Raw genomic sequence first — 14,494 nt, 5'->3', positions numbered from 1 at the left:
CAGACCTGGTTTGTTTTGTGTATTTCCAAAGAGTCCTCCCGTGTTGTTACTTGTTCCAAATGATGATGATGTTCCAAATGCACCAGTAGAGCCAAACCCAGAACCTTGGATGCAAAAGTAAAAATTTTAAGGATCAGATATACTTTTTTTTCCCCCTTCACATTAAGTAGAGAGATTATATTATATTATCATACATACAAACACACACTAGATTCTACGTTTGTGATATCCATACTTTCTCTGCAAAGAATTATTTGGGTGTTCCCACCCCCTTTTCCTTGAAATGATTGTTATCGTGGCACTGATTTGCACTTAAAAATAGACCTTTTCAGCCAATGTAATGAAGAGCTTCCTGTTTAAATGGGGTTGCGAGATGAGAATTCAGCTCTTCGGCGCACCCAATTTGATTTTTTCCAACAAACAAATTTTCAAAACAAACCGTATTTTGCGACTCTAATCAGAGTCGCAGTAATAATTATGTTGGCATGATCATTATAGATCCGAGATCGGCTAAAACTTAAACAATGACTGTTGTTAATACCCAGCCATCATTAATCTAATCTGTGGGCAGCTCAGGTTTGGCATCCATCCTTCTGAACTCTATTGGCAAACTGATTGACGTACCAAGCAAATAGCGATACGTTCTACATTACTTACGGTTCCAGAGCTGTCGTAGGATTTAAGTCAGCTGACTATGTTAGTCCCAGAAAGTACGCCCCACCAAACCAACATTCCAAAAACCAACCAAACTTACTGTTATCTGCTTGAACCAACACCGAATTACTATACTCAGCCGTCCAGCGATGACACTGTAGCATTCAAACATTCTTATCCAATCATGCAATACTGCGTCCGCGTTTGCCAAGTTATGTTCTAACTACAGAGTCCCACTGCATGGTTCTAACTTGTATCGACGCAAATACCATACAAACAGATAGTACATAAATAAAAGGCAAAGCCCTCACTGACTCACTACTAAATTCTCCAACTTCCTGTGTAGGTAGAAGGCTGAAATTTGGCAGGCTCATTCTTTACATATTACTTACAAGTTAAGCAGGTTTTGTTTTGAACTTTTACGTATAAAGGTCGACAATGTCCGCCATGTTAAACTTTATTTATGGCCCCATCGTAACATTTGATAGGCGGCTTCCCTGCGCTAATCAAAGCCGATGTACGTACTTATTACGGTGGTATGACGCCAATGTCGGCCGCCATATTGAACTTTCCAACGGTCTTTGTTACCCATGGGCCCATCTTCAAGAAATTGGTATGCAGGTTCCTAACGCTAACTAAATCCTACTTACGTACATATATACGTCTATAGCCTGCAACTTGGTCGCCATGCGAGGCGGCGTTGGATCCCTCATCCCCATGCCTCCCACATGGTTGGCTGCCTGCCTATATAAGGCCGTCCATCGCTCCAGTCTCTTCATTCCCTTCCTTACTTCACCACGGTATTCACGTCTCCCTGCTGATAAATGCAGCCTTTTTATTTAATCCACGGCTTCTCCGCGGTTTTATTGTTCGTTTATTACGATTATAGTTATTGTATAGGTATTTTAGACTTCCAACTGTAGATTGTTCCAACTGTAACCCCATTAACATGTCTATCGAGATGATCACCATCAATCAAAGAACTTTCAACTAACCGAGTGGTTTCCGTGCCCGGAGAGCACTATAAGAGTGAAATGCTTAAGCCCTTCACCTATGGTTCTGCAGGCAAGTTGATGGCTGCTGCTGAATTGTTCAGTTGTCTCTTTCAAGTTTACCGAAATGGCCAAATACTTTATACACCTTTGGACAAGCGCCAATGCCTCTTAAACATCTTAGATTCTCTGGTGACGATTTGAGTAGTGGACACTTAGATGTTTATGAATGTTTAAATTCTCAAAAGCTGGATGCAAAGTTATCAATGAAACCGGTTGTATGCTTACAACGCTTGACAGATGCTGAATGTCACTTCAACACAGCAAGTCCTGCAAATACTAACAACTGAAACAAACCATGAAAATCAAACCAATTATGACAGCAGCAATCCAAGCTACGAGATTTGAGGCAAGATTGCTTTTCACATGGCCAACTGTACGTTGCATGCTCAAGAGTAAGCTCAGCGCACAGCTTGGTCATATTACAACCGGAGGGCCGAACTGACAACATGGTATACAAAGAAATCCTTAAATAATTATTGGTATATTTTCCCGCAGTTTAAAAAGGTTTACTTTTCTTCTTAATAAAAATTAAGGCAGTACTTTGCCGCTGTGAAGCGTGGGTATTTTGCTGAGAGAGAGAGAGAGAGAAAAATTTGTGAAATTAAGCTTTTCGCTCTCAAAATGTTTGTTGTATGTTGCTCATACAAGCAATTAATGGCTAAAAAAGCTGCCTCAGTCTTGTTTGCTCAATAATGAAGGTTGCTTGGAGTCTTTCATATTTCACCCCAATATTAACTTTCCAAATATGTACAGATACATGAACCCTCTCCCCCATGGGGCAGCACCTTGTCAATTTATAGCAAAAATAAACCATTTTATTCCTTTAGAACACCTACAGGTACATTTCAATAAATTAATATCATGTAAAAAGTTTATTTCAGAAATTCAATTGAAAAAGTGAAACTCATATAGATTCATTACACACAGAGTGATACACACTTGAAATGTATTTCTTTTCATTTGCCGATTATGGCTTATAGCTAACTAGCTGAAATAACACTTTATTTTCCTCCCAGGCAATGCTGGGTATTTTTTTTAATTGTTTGAGAAAAGAAAGAAAAAAAAAAAAAACCCCAACACACACACACAAACACAACAACTTTAAAAATAAAAACTAAACAAGAAAGACTCAGAAGAAAACAGAAGGTGTTCTATTGACTCAGCTGGAATGTCAAAGGATGGACGTCCAGAGCAGCGAACTGCGTCACCTGAACTGGAGTGTAGTAGAGTCCATTCCACCTGTTCTTCAATAATTTCAAAAATAGTTTCATCTATATCGGAGTCTAAAAGGGCCGCCGACATTGTAATTTCTTCCGATAAATCTTCAATTCTCTCTCTGAAATACGTAATATCTTCGGCAGAATCCATTTCATCGGCAGCAGTAAGCATTTTTCCTAATTAATTCTTGTGCTATCGATTCACCAATCAGTAACTAGAGGGCATGTTAGAGCCCACCCTCTCAACTTTGACGAGTGAAAGTGACAGTTTTATTTCAGGCCGTATTTCATGACGGTTTGCAGGAATGTTACGGACAAAATTAAATAAGCAACGAAACACATTACGTGACACATTTATTTTTCTTTATGCTCTCATTTCATGATACATTTATTTATTAAGGCTTCATTTCATGATACATTTATTTATGCTCACATTTCACAGTACTTTTATTTATTTAAGCAAATATTTATTTAATTTTGACCGAAATATTCCTCCATAAGTGAGGACATTTGGCGTCGCCTGGAAAATATTAGGGAAAGAGGTTTTATTTTAGGAGTGTGTTATAGACCACCCAATTCAGACAGTAATTTCAACACACATCTTTTTAGTAATATCAAAAAGGCAAGTTTACAGGGGTATATTATAGTCATGGGGGACTTTAATTATCCAAATATTAACTGGGATAACCTTGCAGATGGAGGAGCACAAGAGTTTTTAGAAGTAATCAGCGACTGTTTTTAAAACAGTATGTTAAAGCACCAACACGGGGTGAAGCCTGTCTGGATTTAGTATTCTGTAATAATCAGGATAGAATTGAGGATGTAGAGGCGATTGAACCACTAGGGTCAAGTGACCATAATGTAATACAATTCTCAGTATTTTGTAAGAGTACAGATGCAAAGACTAAAGTTGTTAAGCTGAACTTTGGTAGGGCTAATTTTGAGCAGATGTGACAAAGTCTAAGTAGGATAGACTGGGGTAAGCTTTTAAATGTGGAGACAGTCGAGGAGCAGTGGAACAGGTTTAAAAATGTTTTACATATAATGCAGGACAGATACATACGTAAATTTGGAATTAATAGGAAACTAAAAAAAAACTCCACGGTGGATTAATAAAGATTTATAAAAAAGAAGTTGCAAAGGAAAAAACTACTGTATAAGGCATATAAAAGACTAATGACTGCAAAGTGAATCGTAGCGCGTATGAGAACATGAGGGCAACCATTAAGAAGGATATCAGGGAGGCCAAAAGACAGAATATAGCAGATAAGGCGAAAGACCCCCAAGAGATTCTCTCAGTATTTTAGTAGTAAAAGAACAGTTAAGGAGGAGGTCAAGCTCATCAGGAATAGTAAAGGGGAATTAAAAAGATAGACAATGAAATAGCAGTTGCCCTACACTTACATTTTTCTGAGGTGTTTACGAGTGTGCAAGTGGATAACCTCCCAGAGGTAAACGCAACTACTAAGGAGGTACGGAGGGATTTGGAAATTGTAGAGGGAGAAATGCTGCTCAGATTAACTAAAATGAAATTAAACAAAAATCACCAGGCCCAGATAATATTTATACTTGTGTTCTTATGGAGGCTAGCAAGTAAATATATAAACCCTTGACACATATTATTAGGAAGTCACTGCAGAGATTTCCGAAGGACTGGAAAACGGCAAATATCATCCCATTATATAAAAAGGGTGACAGGGCAGATCCAAGCAACTATAGGCCATTAAGCTTAACATGCATCACAGGAAAATTAATGGAAGGAATTATTAAGGATAAGATTGAGCAACACATGGCAAGGACAGGAGTTATTCCGAACAGTCAGCATGGGATCAGAAGAGGGAGGTCGTGTTTTACTAACATGTTGGAATTCTATGAGGTTGCAACAAAAGCATACGATCAAAGTGGAGCTTATGATATTATTTATCTGGACTTTCAGAAAGCATTTGATAAGGTGCCACATGACAGGTTGGCCATCAAGTTAAAAGAAGTGGGAGTTCAGGGTGATGAAGTAACAAGCTGGTTAAATTTGCAGATGATACCAAGATAGGTGGATTAGCAGATAATTTGGAATCCGTTATATCATTACAGAAGGACTTGGATAGCATACAGGCTTGGGCAGATTTGTGGCAGATGAAATGTAATGTCAGTAAATGTAAAGTATTACACATAAAGAGTAAAAATATTAGGTTTGAGTATACAATGGGTGGTCAGAAAAATCGAGAGTACATCTTATGAGAAGGATTTAGGAGTCATAGTAGATTCTAAGCTATTAACTTCCCAACATTCTTCAGAAGCCATTAAGAAGGCTAACAGAATGTTAGGTTATATAGCACGATCTGTGGAGTACAAGTCCAAGGAGGTTATGCTCAACCTTTATAATGCACTGATGAGGCCTCATCTCGAGTACGGTGTGCAGTTTTGGTCTCCAGGCTACAAAAAGGACATAGCAGCACTAGAAAAGGTCCAGAGAAGAGAGAATATGCCGATTCCAGGGCTACAGGGGTTGAATTATAAGGAAAGGTTAAAAGAGCGGAGGCTTTACAGTTTAAGCAAAAGAAGAGGTGACGTGATTGAAGGGTTTAAAATTATGAAGGGAATTAGTACAGAGGATCGAGACTTGTACAGTATTTTAAAATGAGTTCATCAAGAACACGGGAACACAGTTGGAAACTGTAGAGTAAATTTTGCACAAACATAAGGAAGTTTTTCTTTACACAAAGAATGATAAACACTTGGAATAAGCTACCAAGTAGTGTGGTAGACAGTAAGACTCGACTTGATGTTTTCTTGGAGGAAACAAGTGGATAGGACTGGCGAGCTTTGAATGAATGGCCTGTTCTCATCTAGAGTGTTCTAATGTTCTAAAACAAATTAACTTTGATGATATTCTAATTTATTGAGATGCACCTGTACTGTTCTGTATTCAGACTGTCAATTTCACTGCAAGGAGTTGCTGCATAAAATGCCAACATCTGCCATGTCTTCTTTCAGCTGCTCCAGTTAGGGGTTGCCACAACGGATCATCTTCTTCCATATCTTTCTGTGCTCTGCATCTTGTTCTGTTACAACCATCACCTGCATGTCATCTCTTACCACATCCATAAACCTCCTCTTAGGCCTTCCTCTTTTCCTCTTGCCTGGCAGCTCTATCCTTAGCATCCTTCTCCCAATATACCCAGCATCTCTCCACTGCACATGTCCAAACCAACGCAATCTCGCCTCCGATTTTGTCTCCCAAACGTCCAACTTGAGCTGACCCTCTAAATGTCAGCGAGTCATTTTCCAACCCGCTATATTCTAACACAGAGTCACGGGGGTCTGGTGGAGCCAATCCTACCCAGCACAGGGCGTAAGGCAGGAACAAACCCAGGCAGGGCGCACACACAGTAGGGACAATTTAGGATCACCAATGCACCTAACCTGCATGTCTTTGGACTGTGGGAGGAAACTGGAACACACAGACAGAACATGACCCTCTAATGTACTCATTTCTAACCCTATCCCATCCTCGTCACACCCAATACAAATTTTAGCATCTTTAACTCTGCTACCTCTAGCTCCGTCTCCTGCTTTCTGGTCAGTACCACTGTCTCCAACCCATATAACATAGCTGGTCTCACGATCATCCTGTAGACCTTCCCTTTCACTCAATCAATTTTGCTGATATTCATCTCTCACAAATCATTCCCGACACTCTTCTCCACCCATTCCACCCTGCCTGCACTCTTTTCCACAATCCCCATTACGCTGTACTGTTGATCCCAAGTATTTAAACTCATCCACCTTCGCCACCTCTACTTCTTGCATCCTCACCATTCCCTTGACCTCCCTCTCATTAACACACATGTATTCTGTCTTGTTCCTACTGACCTTCATTCCTCTCTAGAGCATATCTCCACCTCTCCAGGGCCACCTCAATCTGCTCCCTACTCACAATGTCATCAGCAAACATCATAGTCCACGGGGACTCCCGTCTAATCTCGTCCGTCAACCTGTCCATCACCATTGCAAATAAAGGCCTCAGAGCCAATCCCTGATGTAATCCCACCGCCATCTTGAATGAAGAAGTGTACCGTCTGCTGACAAGCGAAGTCTAAAAATATTATTCAAGACCTGATTAACTTTCTGAGGCTGTTCTTGCAGAGAACTTAGAAGTACAGGTTCTTTCAATTTGCCTGTTGGCTTTAAACACTGAGGGAAACGTGGTTTGGGAGGGTGAAAGCAGCCAATCCGAGAGCATTATTCATTTCTCCTTGCTGCCGATTGACTGCTGCCCTACGACGCGTCTCCAGTGGCGTGTCCTTGTGTTTTTCATTTTGTTATTGTATTCATTGTTATTCTTAAAGACGCACAAGATGTCGCCGAAACGCCCTGCACCTTCTAAGGCTTCTGGCACAGAGCCTAAGCACCAGAAGTAGTTTAAAACACTCCAGGAAAAGGTTGAACTACTGGATTTGTGCCGGAAACTAAAAAGTTATGCTGCAGCAGCACGCCACTATGGCATTAATGAAAGCACCATAACACTACATAAAGAAGAACAAAGCAGTGATCTGGAGTACCATATCTGTAAGTTTATGCGATAGTGCCAAAAAGATAATGGATTGTAAAGAATAAAAATATCGTCAGGATGGAATCTGCCTTGGCATTGTGGATCACCGACTGCAGGAAAAAGAACATCCCATTGGACAGTAACATCATCTGAGAGAAAGCATGGAAATTGTACCAGCAGTTCACTACAGGAGACAATGTAGCAACTTTCCATCATAATGTTCCTGAAACCTATAAAGAAGAGCCAGCACGAAACCCCATCAGAAGACCAGTCCAAAGATAAGATTCCTCCTGAAGAAGAGGCGCCATCCAAGGAGTTTAAAATCATCTGCATTGTACTGCACAGGTACTTCATCATCAAGTACCTGTACATTTTACTGTATTTTAATTAAATGAAATTATGTATTTACTCTACTTAAGAAAAACAACGAATACCAAAGAAAACACGCTTGCATGAATTACAGTACATACAGTGGTAACATTGGTATTTTACATTCTAGCACCACGGGAGACATAGCAGTACAGTACTTTGCAGTATACGGGTTTACCTTTACATTCCATTTTTAGGTAATGTATTACGCCAAGTTTGCAACAAAATTAAAGTGCTTTGGGGCCATACTGTATTTAGTGTTTAAAATATAGATACTTAAAAAGGTATTTTTTAAACCACATCCAAAAGCCACGGTTTTTCACAATTCGACAGGTGCTCTAGGAACGTAACCCCTGCGAATATTGGGGATGTACTGTACCACAAGAAAAGTATTTTCAATGCTACCAAGAGCTTGCCAACAGTTTAAAAAAAAGTGTATATCATTGTTTTGGTGACACATGAAGCTCTTTATACCTCCTTTAGAAAAACACAAGTTGTGAAGCTGTGTATACAGCAAGATGACTCAAGCAGTTTTGAGTGAACATTGCCGAGTTCATAACACAAGAGTTCCCTGAACTGACTAAAATGTTTGCGATATTCACCAAATTACATTTAGGTCAATGGGGAAAAAAGAGTAACTGGACTCAATTTGACTGGATTAAAATAAAGGCAGCCATCTTTAAAGTATCCCTGAGGGTAGGGAAGTATCTGCTAACTATACTGGACCGTTTCTTATGGCCAAAGGAGGGGACCCGAGCTGTGCTGCAGCAATGTCAACCATTGCACCACCATGCCCCTCTGGTATAAAAGAACGAACAGAGTCAGAGGCACACAATTAAAGATAGTCAAAACAAAGTAGAAATACCAAAATTGTAGGCAAAAGTCAGAAAAAATATGCAGGTCTTTTAAAGGCAGAAAAGACAAAGGGGCGTGTCATGACTGAAGTCGCTGACTTCTTCCATTTTATGAAGTCACACTGAAGGCTCTCCAAACGGTCTGTGTGGATGCTATGGGTCTAAAAAAAAAACTAAGAAATGTCACGCTTGGACTACAAAATGTTCAAAACGGTTTCTTCGCGAGCACCAATGGGCCAAGGGTATATTATTGTGGCCAAAAAGGTAACCCGAGCTGTGCCAACCACTGCACCTTCGTGAGATCAAAGAAAGAATGCAGTCAGAGATATATTTCACCAAAACAAATTGAATTGTCTGCCTTTCAACGATTTTGGCATTTACAAAGAGGTGTGTCATGATTGAAACCGCTGGTTCATTGTTTTTTGAAGTCATACTGAAAGCTCTGTCTGTGGTTTTACGCTCACCCTGTCACTTGGCTAAATATTATGTATGCATAGGGCACGCGTCTCCTTCTCTTATATTGACGTGGAACTTGAAGATCGACCGGCACAATTAATATTAAGGTGGTTAGGATCCTAAACTACAGTCATGGCCGAAATATCGGTACCCCTAGAATTTTCCCAGAAAATGCACAATTTCTCCCAGAAAATTGTTGCAATTACAAATGTTTTGGTATACATGTTTACTTCCTTTATGTGCACTGTAACAACAAAAAAAAAACAGAAAAAAGGCCAAATCTGGCATCATGTAAAACCAAAAATGGGCCGGACAAAACTATTGGCATCTTTTCAAAATTAGAGGAGAGCCAGGAGGACCCCATTGCTGACACAGAAACAAAAAAAGCCAGACTTGAGTTTGCCAAAATGTACTTGAGGAAGCCAAAATCCTTCTGGGCGAACGGCTTGTGGACAGAGGAGACCAAGATAGAGCTTTTTGGTAAAGCTCATCATTCTACTGTTTACAGAATGAGGCCTATGAAGAAAAGAACACAGTACCTACAGTCAAACATGGTGGAGGTTCTAAGATGTTTTGGGGATATTTAGCTGCCTCTGGCACTGGATGACTTAACTGCGTGCAAGGCATCATGAAATCTGGAGACTAACAAAAGATATTGGGGCGCAATGTAGGGCCCAGTGTCAGAAAGCTGGGTCTGCGTCAGAGGTCATGGGTGTTCCAGCAGGACATACCTCTTAAAGCACCCAGAAATGGTTGAAGACGAAGCGATGGAGTTTTTTTTTTTTTATTAACTTGATTGATTTGTATGGATTGCAATAAAATTATTACAAAAAGAAAAATCGAGTTAAGAACAAATTGATCCCCACCCCTGAGAGAGCGCAAGGCAAACGGCGTGAAATTTAAGGCTTGTAAACATACCTAAGTTAATAAATTATCAGTGCTTTATGAGCTTATTTCAAAATATTACTGATTAAATCCTGCCATGTTTTGAAAAAAGTCTGTACGGATCTTCTGGGCATTTGATTTTTTCCAATTTCAAATAGTATAACACATCAATTTCCCACCGACTTAAGAGGAGAGTTGGGTTCTTCCAGTTTATCAGAATAAGTCTGCGTGCCAAAAGTGTAGTGAATGCAATCACAATTGGTTTGTCTTTCTCCACTTTAAACCCATCTGGAAGAATCTCGATGGAGAGTTCTGAAGTGTCAGGCAATGAATCGGGTTTTTAATATAAATTGAACAGTTATGGGAGAGATCTCAAAATTGCTGATGGGAGAAGGCACCCATCAAATCTGGGAGACCTTGAGCAGTTTGCAAAAGAAGAGTGGTCAGAAATTCCATTTGAGAGGTGTAACAAGCTTGTTGATGGTTATAGGAAGCACTTGATTTCAGTTATTTTTTCCAAAGGGCGAGCAACCAACTATTAAGTTGAGGGTGCCAATAATTTTGTCCAGCCCGGTTTTTGAGTTGTATGTGAAATGTCAGATTTGGCTTTTTTTTTTCTCGTTTTTTTTGTGTTGTTAAAGCACACAAAGGAAATAAACATGTGCATACCAAAACATTTGTAATTGCAACAATTTTCTGGGAGAAATGGTGCACTTTCTGGAAAAATTCCAGGGGTGCCGATAATTTCGGCTATGACTGGAGCAGAATTATCAGTAAATTATTCAACTAAGAAGGGCGAATGAGAATGCAGCGACCCCACTACAAATAACTCTTCGGTGAAATTCGCTGATCAAGTGAGCGTGCAGACCAGAATTTTATATTATGGACAGTTAATTCTGTAATATTTACATTCAAATTTTATATTCATTTAAAGAAAGAGGGGAAAAACCCACACATACACAAGCAATTGAGAACATCACTTCAAAAACAAACATCTTACCTTGTCCGAAAGTAGAAGTTGTCCCAAACGCTGTTGCACCACCTCCAAAAGGAGTTCCAAACGATTTGTTAAACATCATAACAAGACTTCATATGCCTAAAAATTGAAAGGAGACAAAAGTCAAGACCATACCTCTACTGGATATAAAACCAACAATTTATATATAAAAAAAACAAAAAAAAAAAAACAATTTTGCCCACCTTAGATTTTGGTTATGTTTTTTGAATAAAAGCACACGTGTTTGATATTTGGACTAACGTCTTCACACATTATACACTTCTGATCATTATTAACATAACATGGAAAAAGTTTCTGCTTTAGGTAGGTGTTCAACATTTCTTGCATTTCCTTTCATCCAACATTTACCCAGAACTTTGTAGACACAGAACACACATGAAATGCATGTATTCCAAATAACGATATACTCGATTATTTACCCTATACATCTCCAGGGATCCCCACATGCAGATAATGAGCCTTGGCTTGAGCTGAAAGACCTTTTTGTCCATGAGTTGAGTTCCATCAAGGTGGGGAATGGGACAGCAGGCTACTTGCCCTTATCTACACATTTACAAAAGACGCTGATGGTAGAGGGATTTAAGGTAGGCCAGGATTATAAGTTTTTTCATAGGCTTCAGGAATTCTAGTGTCAATCGGTCAACTATTTTATTGCTTAATCAATCAAACTACTAATTTTGCCCAATTAACTGAAGTAGGCAATGAATGTGTGATGTATTTACAATATTGAATTTTACATAAAGAATTTAAAAACCATGAAGATATGAAAAAGCAAACTCTTCTTACAAGGTAAACAAGATAACACTTAACAATAAAATAAAAGCCTTAAAAGTATTTTTTTTTATTATTATTAATGGACTTTACATAACTTGACATCCATAATCCAATGTGAAACAGCTTTTCGGTCATTTTAGAGTAGATGCATTTTAATGGTGAGGTCTATGACTCATTTTAAAACCCCATCATAAACGGATATACAGTAGATGTTGTTCATAGACATCCTGAATATTGGCACTAGGCATATTTTGGCACAAAGCTGCTTAATAAGGTTTATAAATGTATAAATGATACCAACTGAAGTCATACTGTAGGAAACGAGTAACACCTCCTTTGGAGCGAGGTAAAAGCTAACTTTTCAGTAACAGTTCATTTTTTGCATTGCTAACTTGGGTACAGCTTCACACCTTGTTCTGAAGGGGCAATGATTGCACAAGGTGCGTTTTTTTTATATAAATTCCTGTTGCTCATTATGTCCTATGTTTATATAGGATGTTATTGCTGCTCAATTTTGACAACCATTGATAAGCATTTTTCTTTCGGATATGCTAGTAGGCAATTTAACAGTTACAAGTTCCCAGCCATGGCATAAATATCTGGCAATGAGTGAAAATGCAACTTTGCCGAAAATAAACAGCAGCAAATTAATGTAATGGTCTAGTCTATCGTATTTAGGTAACCTGTGTACTGAAAGATTTTACTTTAGTGCACTGGAGAGTAGATATGCGAGATATCTCAGGTACTGCATTTGTTATCAGCCGATATTCATTAAAAATGATGACATCAAAATCGAAATGTGCACATTTTAACCAATACAGCCGACCGATATAAAATCGGGCTTGCGAACACTGTTCACTAAATAATTAAAATGTTGCTTTCACTGTTCGGGTGAAGCAGACATTAAGCTGCAGAAAAACCATGCATGCAAGCACAGCCCCTTGCGCTCACACAAGAACAGGGGGTTTCAAAAAAACACTGGATTTCCTAGTTTTGCTGACCGGAGCAACTGTGTGGTCATTTAAAAAAAAAAAAAAAGACAGAGTTGCTACCTGCTCTTTCTGCAAAAGTGAGATAATGCAAGGAGGTTGCAGAATTAAATCTTTTAATACCACCAATTTAAATTACCCATCTGAACCACCACAATAACGAATTATACACAGAATTTTTTGTAACTAATGTTAATAAAAGTTAAATCAGATGCCTACCAGGCTCACTAGCGGTAGCCTCATACAGTAAACCCTTCAAAACGCGATTCAATTCATTTTCAATCCTATTTTTTGTAAAAATTGATCTATTTGTATGGAATGATTACAGTATATTTAAAAAAAAACCATCCCACAAGCAAAGACATTTCCTCAAGACTGCAACAGAGCTAAAAGCATAACTACTAAAATAAAGGAAATGATCGCACTCGATAACCAACCTTTTTCCCTAGCTGAGGAAGAGGGCTTTTGTCGGCTACTATATCATTTAGAACCTCTGTACATTCTTCCAAACGGGCGATATTTTGCAGATGTCTCACTGCCTGCCTATGATGTGATTGCTGCACATATCCACAAGCTTCTAAGAAACAATGTCACCAGCTTTAGCTTCACTACAGATATTTGGAGCTCAGTCAGCCGCATGAGTATTTCAAGTCTAATGACACACTGGATTGCCAAAAATTTGGAGACAAAAAGAATACTCTTGCATAATAATGATTTCTACAGTTCTCATTCTGCAACTTTCATTGCACAAGCTTTCGATTCCATGTTAGCGAGAGGGAACATTTCATAAAGTAATGTGCACGTTGTACTTCCCGACAACTCTCACAATATGGCAAAAGCTATGGAACAAAGTAGCATTAAAAAAGTTTAAGCTGCATGACTCACACTTTGCAGCTTGCTATAAATGAATGCTTATTGAGCCAGAGAAGCATCTCCAACTTTTTGCCATTGGGATGCAAATAGTGACTCATTTTAAGAACTCGCAGCTTGCTATTTTGTGGGTGCGAGAAATACAAACAGACCTTGGTACCCCAACAACAATGCTTCAGTTGGACGTGCCAACTTGTCAGAACATCACATATTATATGCTGAAAAGTCTGGTTGATCAGAAGCGCACTCTTGCTGCGTATGGTGCTGAAAACGAGCTTCCTGCCTCTCTCACGATGCATCAGTGGGGACTTGTGGAAAACGTGATTACTCGAACCATTCGAGCAACTTACTAAAGACATAAGCGCGCATTCATCTACAATTGCAGATGTGATTCCGTCTGTTGAAGCACTTAAACGTCTGCTTAGCAAGTGTGGCTAAACAGATTCCAGAGTTCAGATGGCGAAAAATCATACTTTTGGAAGCTGTTACATAATGCTTTAATGATGCATTCTCCAAGCCACTATCCTATCTGCTGTCCTTGATCCACAGTACAAAGATCGAGATTCTGTGACCGAGATACCAAAAAACAAGCGCAAGAAGCACTTGAGAAACAACTGGTCGAGATCTCTGCTGGTGAAGAAGACGCAGAGAGCACTTTTAACAATAACCATACTAATTAGAGACAGACATAATAAATGTATATCTAAATATTTATAATAAAAAAAACGGTTACGGATTTACTTTAAAAAAAGAAAGAAAAAAACATAAGCCATAAACTACAGCTTCCTAATATGTAATCAGTAT

General features: G+C 39.0%; 1 protein-coding gene across 4 annotated transcripts in view; it reads right to left on the bottom strand.

Annotated features, from left to right (window-relative positions):
- The window catches only part of nup98 (nucleoporin 98 and 96 precursor), a 126,799-nt gene that overhangs the window by 100,584 nt on the left and 11,721 nt on the right, over nt 1–14,494 (bottom strand). For all 4 annotated transcript variants that reach the window (XM_039745711.1, XM_039745713.1, XM_039745710.1 and 1 more), the window contains exons 2-3: nt 11,040–11,135; nt 6–104 (exon numbers count right to left, since the gene is read on the bottom strand). In XM_039745711.1, coding sequence (XP_039601645.1) covers nt 6–104; nt 11,040–11,118 — 178 coding nt within the window. In that variant the 5' untranslated portion in view covers nt 11,119–11,135. The remainder of the gene's footprint in view (nt 1–5; nt 105–11,039; nt 11,136–14,494) is intronic.

The sequence above is a fragment of the Polypterus senegalus genome, chromosome 2, assembly GCF_016835505.1.
Source record: "Polypterus senegalus isolate Bchr_013 chromosome 2, ASM1683550v1, whole genome shotgun sequence".
Classification (NCBI taxonomy): Eukaryota; Metazoa; Chordata; class Cladistia; order Polypteriformes; family Polypteridae; genus Polypterus; species Polypterus senegalus.
This window is presented reverse-complemented; position numbering and strand designations above follow the sequence as displayed.